The sequence below is a fragment of the Babylonia areolata genome, chromosome 24 (assembly GCF_041734735.1).
Source record: "Babylonia areolata isolate BAREFJ2019XMU chromosome 24, ASM4173473v1, whole genome shotgun sequence".
NCBI lineage: Eukaryota > Metazoa > Mollusca > Gastropoda > Neogastropoda > Buccinidae > Babylonia > Babylonia areolata.
Genome location: NC_134899.1, coordinates 44,617,166 through 44,637,139, shown reverse-complemented (window position 1 = coordinate 44,637,139; position 19,974 = coordinate 44,617,166). Strand labels below are relative to the sequence as shown.

The 19,974-nt window shown below is 42.2% G+C and overlaps 1 protein-coding gene across 1 annotated transcript in view; it reads left to right on the top strand.

The window, feature by feature from the left end:
• Positions 1–5,684: 5,684 nt before the first annotated feature.
• LOC143298787 (uncharacterized) overlaps positions 5,685–19,974 on the top strand; it is an 80,286-nt gene continuing 65,996 nt past the window's right edge. Inside the window, exons 1-5 of the mRNA XM_076611749.1 lie at positions 5,685–5,807; positions 14,123–14,378; positions 15,487–15,558; positions 16,963–17,033; positions 19,269–19,442. Coding sequence (XP_076467864.1) covers positions 14,290–14,378; positions 15,487–15,558; positions 16,963–17,033; positions 19,269–19,442 — 406 coding nt within the window. The 5' untranslated portion in view covers positions 5,685–5,807; positions 14,123–14,289. The remainder of the gene's footprint in view (positions 5,808–14,122; positions 14,379–15,486; positions 15,559–16,962; positions 17,034–19,268; positions 19,443–19,974) is intronic.

The window sequence follows — 19,974 nt, the reverse complement described above, 5'->3', positions numbered from 1 at the left end:
CTGGCGCAACAGAAGTGTTCTTAATGTTATTTTCTGATGATGTTGTTCTCTTGTCTGACACACCCATAGGGTTACAAAATCAACTGAATATATGCCCTTAAGCAAGAAACAGACTACAACTAACAGTAAATCTCGATAAGACCAATATCATAGTTTTCCGCAATGGAAGTCATCTTTCGACTCATGAAAAATGGTGCTCTGGAGATAGGGAAATAAAGGTAATCCATACAAATAGATATTTAGGAATGTTGTTCACAACAAAATTGAGTTTGATGTCTGCGTGGGGTGAAGCAAACAGAAAAAGGGACAAAAGGTGTAATCCAAATATGTTTATTTTATAAAATCACTCAGGAGACTGCGTCCGACTGACGCACAGCTTTTCTGGAAACTTTTTGACATGCAGATTGAACCAGCCTTGAACTATGGAGCGGAAATATGGGGACTCATGTCAAATAACCAAATGGAAAAGGTTCATACATTTGCAATGAAGCACTTTCTTGGTGTCCCATTACACTCATCAAACACTATAATGTATGGCGAAACCGGTAGGTACCCATTGCATATTAGATCAATTGTAAAATGCATAAAATTTTGACTCAAACTAAAACGACTGCCAGCATCACGATTGTGTAGACAAGCATACGAGATGCTGCTGCTGCAAGAGGAAAAGGGCAAACAGAACTGGGCATTCCACATCAAGAAAACACTAACGGAACATGGATTCGGTAATGTTTGGATGTGCCAAGGATTAGGGCACGAGAACGGCTTTGTATCGGAATTTAAAGATAGACTCACAGCATGTTACAAACAAAACTGGCACGGAGAAAAAGAAAGCAATGATAGATATAAATGGTTCTATTCATTTAAATCAATATTTCAAACAGAGAAGTATATAAAGATCATAACAAAAGATGGCATAAAATCTGCTTTGCGAAGCTCAGATTGAGAGCACTTGGACTGAATGCCAGCTGAAGGTGGTTTGATTCAGACGTAGCAACATCTCCTTGCCCAATGTGTGGCGAAAGCCCAGAAGATGAAAATCATTTCATATCAAATGCAAAAGATACGATGAATTGCGAAAAAAAACCTGTACCATTTCAATTTAGCTCCAGCGCAGAGAAAAGATTTATTCGGCATACTGATGACAGAAAATGAAGATATGATACTTTCATTTGCAAAATATGGATCTGAGGCAATAAATATGGGGAAAACGTCCATCATCGGTCCAAATACTCATTAATCAATTAAAGATTAGTACGGTTTTTATGAGGAAAAAAAAACACAGATAAAAAGGAAGGACTACATTTGGATGGTCAATCTCGACACTGAAATAATATGATGTGTTAGAATTGATAAGATGGGTTTTGATGTTCAGGCATAAATAAGTATTTCTTGATTTATATGTTCTTTAGTGTGTGTTTGTATTGATATGATGTGTGTCGATGTTACATGCGTAAATATTTATCATATGATTCATATGTACTTGTTTTCTGTGTAGTGTCCAAACCATTGAGATGAACAACTGAAAAAAAGGCAATTACCCCCCCCCCCTCCCGCGTCACACGTATTTTAAGCTAATGACAAGTGCCAAAATGTCGCAAACCTCTTATTAGTTTATGTTGTTTCAATTCTGTTTGCTTTTTTTGTGTGTGTGTGTTTTTTTGTGTTTTTTTGTTGTTGTTTTTTTCCTTTCTGTTCCTTTTTATCTGTTTTGCACCATTTTGTTCTGATTAGTACCAAGTATGTCACTAGAACTTAACAGCCAATGACATTAAACATTTCAGTGTGCAGTGTTCAGTGTTCTCCTTCCCTCCCCACTCTCTCTCCCTCTCTCTCTCTCATACACTGTCTGTCCCCCCCCCCCTCCCTCCCCCCCCCCCCTATCTCTCTCTCCAGTGAGTAAGTCAGAACACGGATTCAGTTTTCAGCTCCAAAATAACATTAAAGAAGAATTGGTGCCTCTGCCATGCTGTCACTTATATTTGCATGCTCGATTCACTGTTTCATGCTCCTTTCACTTATAATGCTCCTTTTATTTGCAATATTTTAATGGACCGCTCAGCATGGGCAAGTTCGTGCCGAGTAGACGTTTTTGAATATGAGTTGGGGGATGGGGGAATGGGGGGGAGGGGTGGGGGCTGGGGCGTCAGAAGGGCCCGTTGATGTTTTTTTGTATGTTTTTTAACCGGATGACAGGACACCCAAGCTTTTATAAGCAAACTAGACGGTACTTTTCTTGTCTGTTTTCAGATGACTCATCTTTTCAGTTCGCTGGGTGGGCGGCCTTTGAAAACTATACACGTGAACGTGATGTCTGCAATGCGCGTGTGCCGAATGTTCTTCAGTTGTCCGTGTGAAAGGACACTCAAGCTTCTGCAAACAAACTGGACAAGTTCTCACTTTTCTTGTCGGTTTGCAAACGACACATCTCTTCAGTTCACTGAGGCGGCGTCGCTGGAAAATTTTCCATTAGGACGTAAGGTCTCCATTCACGTGTGTCGCGCACAGTTAAGAGCCGCGCAGTCAGTATCGGTATCAGTGTCAGTATGTCAAGGAGGCGTCATTGCGTTCGGACAAATCCATATACGCTGCACCACACCTGCTAAGCAGATGCCTGACCGGCAGCGTAACCCAACGCGCTTAGTCAGGCCTTGAGAAAAACCGAAAACCCGAAAAAAGAAAAGCAAAAAATAATTAGATATGAACATCACCCCCCCCCCCCCCCCCCCCCCCACCCCCACAAAAAAAAAAACAAACAACAACAACAACAACAAACAAAAAAACTAATCGTAATAATGATAATAGAAAAAAATAAAAAAGACATTAATGATGATAAACAAACAAATAAGCGAATAAATGTGAAACATACAGACACACATACACACACTCACACACACACACACCCTCACCCCCCACCCCCACCCCCCAAAAACACACACACACAGATGCATAACAGATATGCAACAAATATGCAGTTTCACAGATATGAAAGCACAAACAAATACATACAAACGTACACGAGCCCCGACACACACACACACACACACACACACACACACACACACACACACACACACACCATCTCCCAAATTATCCTGCACCTCCCCCCTTCCCAAAACCCCCTCCCACGTACACACACACACACACACACACACACACACACACACACACACACACACACACAGACACACACACACACACACACACACACACACACACACACACACACACTCATCCCTAGGCTGCGTATCTCAGCTTCCACGGCACACACACACACACACTCACACACACACACACACACACACACACACACACACACACACACACACACACACACACACACACACACACACACACACACACTTACACACTTATGCAAGTACACACACATACCCCATCCCCCTCACACACACACAAATAATTAAATATATGCACACCCGCACTGTCCAATATTCCGTTGCTCCCACAATACAGACATGCATACACACACACCTCATCCTCTACACACACACACACACACACACACACACACACACACACACACACACACACACACGTGCACATAGCTCTCCTGACATATGTGTACACTTACACACTGGCGCGCGCACATACGCGCGCGCACACACACACACACACACACACACACACACACACACACACACACACGCTGCCACTGATTGGCCGCAAGAGGGGTGGAAAAAGATCTCTGATGCCAGGAACGTGGCGTCTAGCGTGTTGCTCAGTCGATTATATTTGGAAAAGCCTAGAGAGACTCTGTTCCGTTTTGAAGAAATTTAGATGATAGCCACAGGAGGGCATGTGTCACAGCTTTAGCTTCCATCGTTAGGCTGGAGGTTGTGACTTTGTAGGCAGCATTCTCTTCCCTGATTGTTTTTCCATTTTGTTTCGCAGTGAATCCCCAACCGGATTGGTCTTTGGTGACTGAGCTATATGTGTATATGATGATGTCCTCTTCTTTACTGTTTTCTTCTGTGAGTAGCTTCCCTTCTGCATCAGTTTTGCCCTCTGGCCATTCCCGACAATGTCTTCCTAGAGTGGATTTTCCTCCCATTCTTTTGTTTCTTTCAGGTCTTGTGGTTGGCATACAAGCTGTATTCTGTCTTCTGATTGCCCCATCCATGATCTTCCTCATCCTAGACGGCTGTCTTTTGGTTCCTTGACTGCATCATGCAGTGGGTTTGAGGGTTTTCTAATGCCCTGAAGTAGGTCTTAACCTGTTCAAACTTGGTTCTGGCCTGCATTGAAGGAAGGTCAAGCAGGTATCGCATGGTTTCCGTAGGCGTGTCTTTTGTTGTTCCAAGTATCAGCCTCATTGTTTCATTTTGAACTCTTTCTAATCTTAGAAGACTGCTTTGAAACGATGTTGTTAGCCCAAGTCCGTAGTCGATCACACTGAGAACGAGTGATTGATATAGCAGGAAAAGATGGCGCTGTTCGATACCTTTGGTTGCCATTGCTTTTAAGACTGAGAGATCCTTTTTGCAGAGCCTTGTGACAGTCCCATGGAAAGTTTAGAAGGTGCAGACATCCAATCTCCCAGCTGTAGGACGACGGTTCTTTCCTGAAGCGCTGCTGCTATCCATCTTGTCAGTGTCAAACTTACTCCATACCTTAGTAGCAGCTCCATGAGGTGCGCAAACTGGACTTTATTGTAGGCATCTTCAAGGTCGATTGCTACTGCCAGTGTTTCTTCTTTTCTTTGAAATCCTTCATATACCTCATATGCGAAAACAGCCGTATCTTCCCATGTGGACTTACCTGCTCTGTAACCACCTTGATTTGAAGGGAGAATATGCCTCTGTTCAAGATCCCTTGCAAGTTTCCTGGTTATTATGCGTTCCATTAGCTTTCCAGCAATATTTTGCATGGTTAGGTTTCGGTAGCCGCTTACCTGACGATGGTCGTTTTCTGGTTTTGGTATGGGTTTTAAGAAGCTGTGTGTCCAGTCCTCAGGCACATGTCCAGGCATGAAAAGCAACTTCAACATTTCACACAGAGCCTGGCAACACTTCCCTTGGTAACAATGATGACAAAACAGTTGTTGACTGTGGGAAACCATTTATTTTTTGTTTGCTACATACAGTGACTGTGTTTAGTTGGTGACATGATTTTACTGTGTGCGTCCAGCTTAGAAAAAGTAACCCTACAATCGTCTGGCTGAAACACGATGATGGGTGAAAAGACAGGCCCTTTATCGCTTTATTGAAGTAGTGTAATAAAGACCTGCTGTACACCAGAACGATGAACACTTTGGCCTGCGCAAGTAGGAATAGGAAGGATGTGGTGTCATGAGAGGAGAGGGTGGAGGGTTGGTGGGTGGGTTCAATACAGCAGTCTGAAATACAGATTTCTCGAGGACGATACAGCCCCCTCCCCGCTCCCTCCACTTCAACCTCCACCCACCCCACCACCATCCGCAACCCCCCAAAATCAGCCGATAAAAACACCTCACCCACGAAGGTTGCGACAAAAAGGCGGATGTTTGTGGCCGTCACTGTTAGTGTCACTGTCATGCCCTGCATATCATGCATACGTTGCAGACATTGCAAAGCCACATATATATTTGCACCCCACACCCTCTATACATTCAATCACTCAGATAAACATCGATATGGGACGGGTGTAGGGGGGAAGGGGGGGGGAGGGAGTAGGTGTGGGTGGGTGGGTGCTCCTATCGATCTGAGAACCCGGATACTGTTAGTTTCGGGTATAGCAATTGAGGGGCCAGGTGTCGGGGTAAAGGAGTTAATACGGGTGTGTGGTTAGCTGGGTACATCGTCACTGTGGTGAGCCGTGCCTTTCTTTCTTTCTTTGTTGCCTGATTTTTTTTGATTTTTTTATTGTGTTGCATTACATTGTTTTGTATTGTATTGTTCTAACCATTCTGATATTGGATTGTATTACTTTGCATTGTTTTGTAGCCTGCTATTTTTATTGTTGTATTGCATTGTTTGTTTGTTTGTTTGTTTGTTGTTTTGGGGTGTTTTTTTGTTTTTTGGGGGTGTGTGGGGTTGGGGGGGTAATTGTTTTGATTTAACAATTCTGATGTTGGGTTATATCTTATTGCATCATCTTGTAGCCTGATTTGTGTGTGTGTATGTGTGTGTTTGTGTGTGTGTGTGTGTGTGTGTGTGTGTGTGTGTGTGTGTGTGTGTGTGTGTGTGTGTGTGTTATATTGGATTGTTTTGTTTTGTTCTAACCATCCTGATTTTGGATTGGATTGTATTGCTTTATTTTGTATCTTGATATTTCTTACTTCGTTTTTTGCATTCTTTTTTCATTGTATTGTTTTAAAAATTCTGGTGCTGAATTATATTGTATTGTATTAGTTCGTAACCTTTTTTTATCGTGTTGTATTGCATTGTTTTGTGTTGTATTATTCTAACCAATCTGATTTTGGATTGTAGGCTATTGTATTGCAATATTTTGTAACCCGATAGATTTCTTATTGTGTTGTGTTGCAGTGCTTTGAATTGGATTGTTTTAACCATTTTGATTTAGGAATATATTATATAGCATTTTGTTGCATTGTATTATTATAACTTTCTCTCCTTTTTTCCATTGTATGCATGTGGAGTGATGGCCTAGAGGTAACGCGTCCGCCTAGGAAGCGAGAAAATCTGAGCGCGCTGGTTCGAATCACGGCTCAGCCGCCGATATTTTCTCCCCCTCTACTAGACTTTGAGTGGTGGTCTGGGCGCTAGTCATTCGGATGAGACGATAAACCGAGGTCCCGTGTGCAGCATGCACTTAACGCACGTAAAAGAACCCACGGCAACAAAAGGGTTGTTCCTGAGAAAATTCTGAAGAAAAATCCACTTCGATAGGAAAAACAAATAAAACTACATACAGGAAAAAAAATACAAAAAAATGGGTGGCGCTGTAGTATAGCGACGCGCTCTCCCCGGGGAGAGAAGCCCGAATTTCACATAGAGAAATCTGTTGTGATAAAAAGAAATACAAATACAAATTATAGTTTTTACCTTTCCGATTTTGTATTGCATTGGATTGTATTGTGTTGCATTCTATTGCACTGTATTATTGCATTGTATTGTTTTGTTTTGTATTGCTTTAACCATTCTGAATTTGGATTATATTGTATTGTATCATATTGCATCATGTTGTAAAAAGTTGGGTTTGTTTTCATCTTTTTACATTGTAGTGTTCTGTATTGCGTTTACCTCTCTGATTTTGTATTGTATTGTATTGTATTGTATTGTATTCCTTCTTTCATCACGACAGATTTCTACGTGTGGAATTCGGACTGCTGTTCTTGGGGAAAGCGCATCGTCACAGAGCGGCCCCACCCTTTCCTTCTTTTTTTTGCTCTATGTCTACTATCAGTGAGGATTTTTTGTCGATAGAATTTTACCAGGGACAACCCTTTCGTTGCCGTGGGTTCTTTTATGTGCGCAAAGTGCATGTTGCAAACGGGACCTCGGTTTATCGCCTCTTCCGAAAGACTAGCACCACGACCACCCTCAGTGTCTATTTGAGGAGGATTGGACTTGAACCCGTGGAAAATCGCTTTTTAGTCAGCCGCATTACCACCAGGCCACCGTCTGTGTGTGTGTGTGTGTGTGTGTGTGTGTGTGTGTGTGTGTGTCTGTCCGTCTGTCTGTGTGTACATGTTCGTGCGCGTGTGCGTGCGTCTCTCTCTCTCTCTCTCTCTCTCTCTCTCTATATATATATATATATATATATATATATCCATCTTTGTGTGTGTGTGTGCAGCTTAATTGCCATTTCCAGTTCTAATTGCCTGTACATATCTTGCAACCATCCGAAAGATATTCATCTCAGATCATACCACTGAATAATTATGTGCTCTCTTCTCTTGGGATGATTATAATATTTACCTCCTGCTTCTTCGTTCGTGGGCTGCAACTCCCACGTTCACCCGTATGCACACGAGGGGGCTTTAATGTGTATGACCGTTTTTACCCCGCCATGTAGGCAGCCATACTCCGTTTTCGGGGGTGCATGCTGGCTTAGCGAACACTAATATGGATTGCAACATCTTTATTGTGCGTATTTGATCTTCTGCTTGCGTATGCACACAAAGGGGGTTCAGGCACTAGCAGGTCTGCACATATGTTGACCTGGGAGTTCAGAAAAAATCTCCACCCTTTATCCACCAGGCGCCGTTACCGGGATTCGAACCCGAATCCAGTGCTTTAACGACTCGTCTATTGTGCCCGTCACTTACCTCTTTCAACATGAAGGTCGGGAACAATGACACGCATTCTGTTACGCGCTCCTATACAAAGTGTGTTTTTATTTGGTATCCTACATAAGAATCTAGATAATATCAAATTGTTTGTTGTAGAACGATAGCCGTGAGTTAACACAGCTTTGCTGTTTTCAGGAGTGTACGTATATTAGCACCCTAAACTGCCTTTCCATCGCGTGCCTCGTTTTCGTATTATTGATAATTGTCTGGTCTGCACAAAATAATGATCATGGTTCATTCACGTTTCGTTCGAGCATTTCTGTTGCATTCGAGCCACCGAATTACAATGAATGTCAATACTTAGAGCATGTTATAAAACATTTGTCTGAGGTACAATGACTTGCCTGTTTCAATCACCACCCAAATAAAAATTTATATTTTTTTTTAAACCAGAAAAACAGCAGACAATGGAGCGGTGGCCTAGTAGTAATGCCTCCGACAGAAAAGCAATATGCACGAGTTCGACTGTTATTTTCGGACCGGATTTTTTTTTACTCCCCAACCCGACCCCCCTCCCCTTCACTAATCTTTTCTCTCTCTTCTTCTTTTTGTTGTACGTTGTTGCGTGTGTAATCGTGTTTAATGTTTCTTGCAAACCGCTTTGAGCTCCCTTTAATGGAGGAAAGCGCTCAACAGGTATACCTATTCAGTATCATTATTGTTATTGTGGTCCAGGTGCTAGTCATTCGGATGAAATGATAAATCGATTTTCCGTGTGCAGCATGTACTTCGCGCACGAAAGAGAACTCAAAACCACAAAAGGGTTGCAGGGTTGCCTGTAGGAAACATTTTGTAGAAAGAAAAAAAATCTTTGATCGTAAAGCAAATAAATATAGATTTGCAGGGAGAGCAGCCCGAATTTCACACCGCCAAATCTGGTGTGGCAAAAGAAGTAATACAACACAACACAATACGATACTTTAAACCATGATACTGTATATTTATTTGAGGTATGGTGTTTCTGTTACAAGCACTACCACTACCACCCCTAATAAAAAGGTCTCGAGTAGTACTTGAAGGCTGACAGGGAAACATCTAAGTTCAGCAAACAATGAAAGATTCATTGCGTCTCTGTGCAAATAGTCTACTTTCACGAATATGTGTCTTTTCCAGAGGGGGATGAGGGGGGGGAGTAGAGGGAGGGGATGATCAGAAAGCCTATGTTGAAGGATTGTGCAAATCCACGGGCTGTAAATACCTCGAGGCGTGATTTATAACTGGGAAGTATACTTCAGGCCCCTTGCACTGATATCCTGTCGGGTGGCATATGTTAACCCTTCCCCGGCGGGGGTGATTTTTCATAGTGATTTTCTTGTGTGTTGTTATGTCAGAAATCATAATTTACCTGTCTGCTAAGTTTAGATTACGGTATAAATGGAGGGGGATGGTAAATATAGACTATTTTTCCTTCTTTGAGCCCTATAAATAACTTTTGGGAGTATATGTGCTTGAAACGGCACTACATCCACGTCTTTCATCACACAGTTAATTTCTTTATGTCTTCAGAAAGAAATTAGAATGAGCTATTCCATGAATGTAATTAAAATTGGATTAGTGCCGTGACAGCTTGTCACGTGATCAAATACTTCTGGTGTACTGAAAATGCTCAAACGCCATCAACCGGATTACTGGATGAAGGATTTCTTGAGGTAACTGCTGGCATAATTAGGCACTACATTAGAATAGATTCGTGTTATAATAAGTAGTATAGCATCTAATCAGTCTGATTTACAAGGTTTATGTCCCAGCCAACCGCAAGGGCCACAATGCCAATGAAGCGGGGTGTTTTTTCTTTTCTTTTCCCAAGGCATTTTTATGAACGAAATCACACTGTATCAGTCTTACAGGTTTTTTGTGGTTTGAATGCAGGGGGAGTATGCATATATTGGTCGCTTTTCCTTCTTAAAATTATGTAGACGAAATGTGGGGTAAGCCTGGGTGCAATGCCACAGTCCCAGAATAATGAACATAATTCGTTTTCTTTGTGTCAAACATAAAATTTAGAAGCATAGACACGCAAATTCTGCATCATTCACAACAAAACCATCTTCGAGACAGACATAGGACTGGTGACCGAACAAAGCGAGGCTCAGACTGAGAAATACATTATTTGATGTTTTCACAAAACCCGTTCAAAGTCTAAAGGCTACTCAAAGTTTGCAGAGACTTGATGATGCATTGTATGTATTTAAATTTAAAAATGCCAGACATGTTCTTAAATGCAAACAGTGAAACACTGACATAAGGACAGAAAGCCAAAGAGGAGGATACTACAGCCGGACCATCAACTGCCAGAGTTGCTCTGAAAGTTTGTTTTTTTCCCAAGAGATTGCTGCATCATGTGTTGTCACAAAGCGAGGAAATGGAACCCAGCTTCTAAAGACCATAGCTCTCAAATGGGGAAAATTGTGACAAGATTGCTGAAAGCTCGATCAGAGAGGCAGCTTCTCTGACCAAGGGAATTGTGATCGTCTAAATACATGACAGGTCATGTGGCACGGGAATCACACGACCACAAAATATTTCAGAAGGGATTTCAATCCGAGGCATGTAGATAGGCATGGAAAAGGAGAAATCATTCACAAAAAGGAAGCCCACTGGGAGGCCTTTAACCATGTGTGCGGGTAAATGGAAAAGAGCATCATTGGCGAAGACGATGTTGAGCGCGTATCAATGTTGAGAGACTATCATGCATGCAAGGGGAACACGCACTGTTTCACATCCAAACTGCAACGCGTGCGAGGCAGGTTTTGCAGCTCCAAACCACCGGGGTAAGATACTGTGCTCATCAGATACATACAGGCCGGACAATTACAAGTGCTTTTGTTGCCTCTGCATCAGAGGATAGAAAGCTGGAAGAGGCAGCCCTCACTCTCCGCTGTCTCCTTCAGAGTGACAGAGAAGCTCAAGTGAGTCATTGCCCCTAGCAATGGCGTCTTTTTTGACTGAATATCAAAAGGCTCTTGGTTCTGCAAAGGACTGTATGGAATGTGTTCTTACTGGAAAGAAGAATGTCCATAAAAAAACAAAAACAAACAGAATCACTACCTGTTTCGCAAGACACGTGTTATGCCACTGCATGTCTCACAGTTATGTCCGTAAACTTGAAACTGCAGTCTGCTACAATGGACTTCACAGCTTGCTGCCCGAAAACCATCTATGCCGATAACGTGATTCCTCACTCCTGCGGAGACAATAGTAATTTACAGGAAACACGATGAGGATCTGGCACAACACATAGCATTGCCATTTTAGGAAGTGGCAAGAAACTCCGAAAACCAGGCCCAGACACCGGTACTCAGTGACGCATATCCTTCATCGACACACCGACCTAGCCTTCAGTATTAGTCTTAGAGTTTCAGCCATGTTTCACAAACGATATGATAAAGCCCATACTCAAAATAGTTGACATTCATGTCTCCATTTAACTCACCACAGATGACGCAAATATCTCCAGACTCGTGCAGATTCTGATCAGATACAGTTCTTCTGTGAGCACCCCATTACAGATTGCCACGTTGGGTGTCACTCATTGGAACGAATCTGACAAATGTGCAGGAGTAGTCATGTTGACTGCGTGCATCCTGTTCTTCATCCTGTCACCGACAGTATAACACTGCAACACGTTCTGCAGGTGTCACTGAACGCAACAAGACAACTGGGTCAGGTGCATGCCTTTATCAGGTTTGACTTTACATTTGCAAAGAAAGCACTGACGGCCATTTGGCAAAATGAACAGTCTCATGAGAATGCAGTATGTCTTGGTGCGTTTCACTTCACTGTTCTCTTGGTACTCTCAGAAAACTCATGAGAGGAACAGCTTTTAGAGACATCATCGCTCAGTTGGGCATCTGCACCAAGGGCTCCACTGAAGCATTTGTGGCCGGGAAACACAACGACCAAGTATTCAGAGCCCACCGCAGTGTTGTAAGCTCTGGGGATTCTTCAGCTATGACAGTTTCTCAAAGACTCACCAAGTGGAAAGGAACTCACCGAGGATGCAAATGGATATCTTAATGTCCCCCGAAATGGAGCAAAAAACTACAAAAGTGTACCATTAAAATATGCGAAGCACAAGGAAGGAAGGAAGGAATTTTTGTTTAATGTCCCGTCACACATATCGGTGATTGAAGACATTTTGTAAAAGTATTTATGAATACATCTGAGTATTATCGGTTAGAAGGGGTGGGAGATGTGGATGAATGGAGGGTTTGGGGAAACTGGGCAAATGAGGGTAAAAATGTGGGTGAAATTTGAAAGAAAAACAAAACAAACAAACAAACAAAAAAAAACCCTCTAAATACAGTTACAGGAAATTACTTAAAGGACTTCGTAAAAGAGAAGTCGTTAAACTGACAAGCGAAACAACTGATAATGAATGCAAAAAGTCAAAAACATCAACGTTCTCAGTCACTTGTGAAGACACACTTTCGTGTGCGAAGCACAAGAAAAAGGTTCTTGTGGCAAGAAATGAAAGACGGCACAGTTTGGTAGTGCACATGAACAACTCAGTGATATCTTCTGTAATTCGAAAGGAATAATTGGAGTCAGTTTTGTGACGAACTCTAAACTGTCTGCTATTTGTGTTGGCCACACCTTTCGCAACTACCAAGAAGGGAGTTGATGGTGTTCTTTTTTGTTTGTTTTGTTTCGTTTTGAACAGTCTAGATTCTTAAACCGCAGGTAATTGTGGACAGGTAACTGTGGACAGAAAATTGACTAAACTATAAAGCAGATACTGAGAAAAATCCTCCTGCTGATGTTAGTGCGGTGTATGGACACAAAAACCATTAATAGTGATATTTTCTTTGCCAAATAAAATGTAAATTTCGGCGACGCGATACTTGAAATTGGTGAATTTGGAACAGTAATAGAACGCCTGAAACGCTCGGATACATTTTAGCAGGTCATTTTTGATAGTAGAAGGCTGAATGATATAACATGAAGCTTACATACCCCAGTCTTAGTCAAATAGGACACATTACTAAAAACAACATACCACTTTTCTTGGTGACACATTTTCGCGACAATGCAAAACTGCCTTATTCAGCCATACCCTGGTATATTCATACCGTAATTCATTTTTGGCAGACAGGTATATTTGGATGGCAAATTGATCAAACTTTTGGGAAATCTTAATGAAACATCTGAGCTTGGTGGATATTCTTGAAGTACTCCTCCAAGTAATGGTATCTTGACTACTTTCAGTAATTGTATCTTATTACAAAATGAAAATTTCCTCTAATTAATTGCTTAGCTGTTTGCATGCTCTCTCTCTCTCTCTCTCTCTCTCTCTCTCTCTCTCTGTCTGTCTGTCTGTCTGTCTCTCTCTCTCTCTCTTTCGTTCTCTCTCGATCTTACTCTGTGTGTGTCTTTGCCTGTGCCTGTATCTGTGTCTGTGTCTATGTCTATTTATCTGTGTGTCTGTGTCTGCGTGTCTCTCCACCCTCCATCTGTATATTTTTTCTTACATTACTCTCCACTTACACTCTATACACCCCCTAGCCCCACCCCTCCGCATCCCCCCTACCCCCTTCAAAAAACAAAAAAAACAAAAAAAACTCTTTTTTTCTGTGTGAAGTTCTGTTTGACAGTTCTTTGTTATACAATTTAAACTTTGGTTCTATATTTTCTTTCTTTCTATTTGTTGTTGTTGTTGTTGTTTGTGTGTTTGTTTTGTTTTGTTTGTTCTTCTTTGACAGAGTATTGGTTGTAAAAAAAAAAAAGTTGCTATATTTATGCATCAGCTTTGATTTACTGTGTACTTTGTTTTTTAACGGTAGGATATAAACAAGGCTTATGAGCGTGTTTCGCTTAGCCTGAATTCCTTAAAGAATCATTCACTCATCCATCCATTTTCTCTGTCAGCCCCACCATCTCACGTCCAGCAGAAGACAGCCTGCAGTGGAGGATCGGAGGCCAGCGAAAAGTCACTGTGACAGGGCAGAGGGAGACCCGCGAGGGGTCAGAGGACAGCAAAAGGTCACCAAGAGGTGTGAAAGGGCAGCAGAAGGGGCAAAGGGCAGCAGCTGACCATGTCGTGGATACAGGCCGCTACGTTGGTGTGCTTCACCCTCACCTCCCTCTCCCTCCTCCCCCTCTCCTCCCCTCTGCAGCCTGGAGCGTGAGTCAGTTCATCCTGTTCCTCTCTGTCAGATTCATTTCCATCTATGTTTAAAAAATGTCATCATCTCTCCGCTGCTCCCGGTGACGAACTTCTGATCTGTCAGTAACTTACCTTTCCTGTTAAACATCACTGAACATGAAAACTGTTCTGTCTCATGTCCAAGATAGAATATTCTCAAGCCTTTTCCGTCTGCATACACTCAGTGCGGAAACTGCACTCATGATAGTTAATGATATTCTCGCTGCCTTAGATGATGACAGTGTTTCTGCATTCGCTCTCCTTGATCTGTCTGCCGCTTTCGACACAGCTGGCTGTTTCATCATCCTCTTTGGGCTTCAGAACTCTTTTGAAATCTGTGACTGCTCACAAATGGTTTTCATGATATATCTCTTATCTAAAGCAAAGAACAAGAGTTATTCTGACCCTGTTGATCATGAGTATGGGGTCCCACAAGGCTACTCATTCAGTCGTATCCTCTTTGTTTAGGAGCCACACCTATATATCTGATATGATAAATTATTATTTTCTGGCACACGAAACTTTCACTGACAATATTCAACAACAAAGGTGTGTGTGCCATGGGCCAAACGGGAAGAGTGGGGCTACACACTTCACGGATGCGTATTTGGGAGTGTTGCTCAAATTTCCTGCCCAGTATAACGGACGCCTGCATCGCTCAGCCTGGCTGACGCCGGAATATATTAAGAGAATACAGCCTTGTCAATTAGACCTAAACCTAAATGGACCCCCCATCGCAGGATCTTCATCACTATGTTTTCATAATGCAGTGCGTGCATTCGTGTGTGTGTTTGTGCGTGTTTCTGGTTGCGTGCGCTTGTGGCTGTGTACGCAAATATGTGCTCGCATGCATGTGTGTACTTGTGTCGTTGTGCTTGTTTCTGTCTTCGCCAGTGTTTGTATGGGCTTTGGCATCGTGTGATTGAATGAATGTTTTTTTTTTCCTTCTTTCTTTCTTTCTTTCTTACTCTCTTTCTTTCTTCCTTCATTTGTATGTGTGTGTGTGTGTGTGTGTGTGTGTGTGTGTGTGTGTGTGTGTGTGTGCAAATAAACTGGCGCTGCTGGTGGTCTTTTTGTGTATTTTCAGGAATAACGTGGTAGCCATCGTGACCTACTATAAGGAGAAATACAAAACCCTTGTCCTTTTCAACAAGTACAGGTCAGTGCACTTCTTAGCTCGCCTGTGTTGGACTGAACCCCACCCCCCACCCCTCCCCCTGACTTCTCCGGCTTAACCCTCCCTCCCACCCCTCCCCCTGACTTCTCCGGCTTAACCCTCCCTCCCACCCCTCCCCCTGACTTCTCCGGCTTAACCCTCCCCACACCCCCACCCCTCCCCCTGACTTCTCCGGCTTAACCCTCCCCTCCCTCCCACCCCTCTTCACAACTACCCCTCCTACTGAACCTGCCGCCTTTATCATTATCATTTTATTTGTAAATTTCTCGATTGGTTGATCTATTCATTTATTTATTTGGTTGTTTTTTTTACTTATCTGTATATTCATTTAACAATTCATCTGTTTGTGTGTATGTTCATTCATTCATTCATTCGTTTGTTTATTCATTTACTTATTTATTTATTTGGTTGGTTGTTTGGCTCTTGACTTTCATTTTTTTAAAACAAAGTGAGTCTATGTTAGAACCCCGAGTTCGGTTGTGTGTGTCTGTGGTAAACTTTACCATTACCATTTTCTCTAGAAATACTTTGTCTGTCAGTACCAAATTTGGCTTGAACATAGTGGGTAAAAAATCTTCACTGTGATACCAATAATAGGTTGTAAGTCCAAATTAAGCCTTTTTTCCGGATCATTATCGGTTTATTTTGTTGTCTCGATATCGCGATCCGATTAAAAAAAACACCATAAAACCGCTTCCCATTTGCCGGAATGTAGGCCATGTTTAGTACTATGACGGCATGACATTGTTTTTCTTATTCGCATTTAAAAGAAAAGAAATACAAATTCTGGACAGGACACATACAGTTATACAAACAGCACCATCGACGTGTTTACTGCATATGAATATTCTAAAGTGGACACTGAATTAACTGGAATGTACATAAAAGAAAATTTGAGTCGACCATTTCACATTTCAGTGAGTTTCGGTCAGCCTTGTCTAGACTGGTCAGTGCAAGTCTTGAGAAAACACCCTGCATGCTGCGGGTTGCCACGGGTGATGGCAACGTCTCCTTTACGCCGAATAAAAGAATTTCTTGAATAATCGAGATATAAAAAAAAGATAATTAAAAACACACCCAAAAGACAAAACAACCCACATGATTTAAACTGAATGGGCCTTATTGTAGGGGGAAGGGGGGGGGGACAGGGGGGTACACTGAACTTATTCTGTTGAATAGGCCAGCTGGTCCTTATCAAATGGAACAGGCACAAACTGGTGTGTTGTGGCACTGTCAGTTGCAGATTGACGTGTCACCAGTCAGTCAACTGTCGAACTATGACATAACAAAGGAGACATGTCGATCGTTTTCATTTACAGATCACCACTTCCATAGAAGCCAGTTAGCTGTGGAGATATTACAGTCATTACCTTGTTTCTGTTACAGAAAGAAGTCAAGAACGACATATGAATGCAAAGAAAACTGGGTCAGCACTGATAACATCGCCTGTAATGAACGTAAGTGGTACAGGACTGCAATTCAACCGCTGGTTTAAAATAGGTGGATAGCACATGCCTTCTTGGAGACCTTTGCTAACTGAAGCTAGCGGAAGTGTTCAGTCAGCCATCTTGCGAATGGTGTCAGTACAGCGCGAAGCGGTAACTTCATATATGTAGCCGAGCGCTCAGCTGGCTACGATGACTGCTTCAAGGCAAGCTTTCACTTGCTCGCGGTGTTAGTTAAGCTGACATTTCGGTGTGTGTCTCCACAGCAATTTTACGCTACGTCACACTGCACTGTTTTCCTCTAATAAATTTGGTAAATAAACCATTGGCAGATATCAACCAAGACACAACATTTAGCATGTCGTGGGGGCAAACGTAACACGATTTCATTGAAGATACACGTTTACAGTATAGAAAGTACCACCAGTTAGCAGACGACTTCTCAATGGACTGACAGCTGGATACGAATATCAGTGTGGTGTCCAGTTGGCTTCAGCTTTCCTAGCCAATGAGCTGCAGACAGTGACAGACAATGGTTTGTGTGAGATGGGAAACAGCAAACTACGCGATGAAAAGCTTAGATGAAGATCGGGAACATACTGTTTATGACATTCTGTCTGTGGTGTGCTGTCAGCAGCACACTCAAATGTTGAACGAAGATTAATAGCAGTAATGCTGTTCTAGGATAAACAGACAATAACACAGATAGAAGATAGTGATGGATTATAGATTGTTTATTAACCAATAAGAAGCAGCTCATTACAAGGTGAAATGACACTGAAAGAGGATCCACAAGCACTGAAAAATATGACACACGGGAAAAACCCATGAACATATAAGATGACAGCTGCTTTAATGAAAAGGAAATATAAATATCGATTTAGCAGTGCATTCTCTCTCTTTCGACAAAAAAAAGTTTGTTGATAAGAAGGAAGGTAATGTAATTTGTCAAATAAAAGAGATGGTCGTCTAGTTTTAAGAATCATTCTGTATGATGATGGCGCTGGTTTAACTCACTCTACACAGACCCCTCGGATGTCCAGTGGGTGTCTCAATGACCCAACCTTTAGCTTCCGTCGTCAGAATTGTGGTATTCTTTGTCAACATTCACCGCTTCAGTATAAGAGCCTTCCGCTTGTAATATTTTGATGGTGGTAATTGGGATCAAACGCTGTTAACGTCGTCTCTTTCGCCGTTCGTATGGAGAGAGTTAATGGTAGTTTTGAAGTGTGAAATTGTAGGTTTAAGAGCAATAACAACAACAACAAGTATTTGGATAGCGCTAAATATTGTGCAGAAACAAAACAAAGCGTTTTCACACCCAACTTTCACACGCACGCATCACTCAAAGAAAATGATGAAAGACAAGAATTATGAATATATCTACATGTAGACAGAAGACTGGAGAGAGAAAATGCATGGTGCACAGGAGCTATTTTTGAAAGAGGCAGGTTTTAAGGCCACACTTGGCAATGCGAAAGAGGGAGATCGTTCAAAACGCAAGGTCGAGATACAGAGAAAGAGCAACAGTCTATCGTGGAGTGTTTCAATATAAAGTACGAAAATGCAGGTTCGACTGGTGGTGCATGTGTACAGACAGTAGTGAAGTACGGAAGTGACGGTTTCGATGTAATGATAACTGAGAAGTGGTGTTGGGTTGATGGTAATAGTAATATAGCAATGTTGGTTTTATGCTAAGGGGTAGTGGCGTTGGTTTAGAGACAGTATTGAAGGGTGATACTCTTGATTTAATGACAGTGCTGAAGTATGGGTGTCCACGTTTAACTGCAGTCGTAAAGAGTGGAAGAGATGGTTTTAGGGCAATAGTGAAGACTGACTGGTAGAGCTGGTTTCATGTCAGTAATGAAGGGTAGTTGTGAAGGTTTACTGGAAGTACTGAAGGTTGGTAGTGCAGGTTTAATTGAAGTACTGGAGATTATTGTGTAGGTTTAACGGAAGTGCTGAACGTTGGTAGTGTATGTTTACAGGCAGTACTGAAGATTGGCAGTGTAGGTTAACAGGCAGCACTGAAGAGTGGCAGTGTAGGTTAACAGGCAGTACTGAAGATTGGCGATGTAGGTTAACAGGCAGCACTGAAGCTTGGAAGTGCAGGTTCAATGGCAACGCTCTAGGAACAACGTAGAAGGAATATATGTTCAAAGAGTTGTGGCACACTGAAGGTTAACAAGATCTGTATACATACACACAATCTTGCTCCTTTGATTTCCGAGCAATGTCTGCTTTCAGCGCTGTGTAACGGGAAGTCCAACGCCCAGGGGGCCTGCAAGGACTACATTGCCAACAGCCACATCGTGTACCCCGGAGGTCACGTGCAAAGTTACCCGGAAGGGAAATGCACTGACGTACAGACGTGCACGTGCACCAAGACTGGCTTCTACAGCGGCGGCAACGTCTGCAAGAGTGAGTGACTGTGAGCCAGTTCTGTGCACATACTGTTGTAAGAGGATGCTTCATAAACTTCTGTCTCTTGTGCTCAATAATGTTTTGTATCCCAGCTACGAGCTGATATGTATTTCAGTGACAGTAATGACTTTCTAAACTCTGACTTGATGCTTACGTCTGTAATAGCACATCCACTGACTGTCTGAACTCTGACTTGATGGTCATATGTGTGACACTATTGGGTGACTGAATTCTGATCAAGGTGTCATGTCTGTGACAGTCCCACTGTACGAACTGTTAACGATTGGCTTTTTGTGTAGCAACATTGATTGTCATAACTAGGACCTTATGGCTGTGACTGGCTGAGAACTGATTGTCTGAACTCTGACCTGGTGGCTATGTGTGTAATTGTGGATCAACTGACCATCTGATTCGACGGTTATGTGTGTATCAGAAGTGACTGTCAAAACTGTGAGTTGATGGTTAATCCGTAACAATACTGTGTGAACTGTTAGATGAAGGTCATATTTGTGACAGTAGATCTATTGAT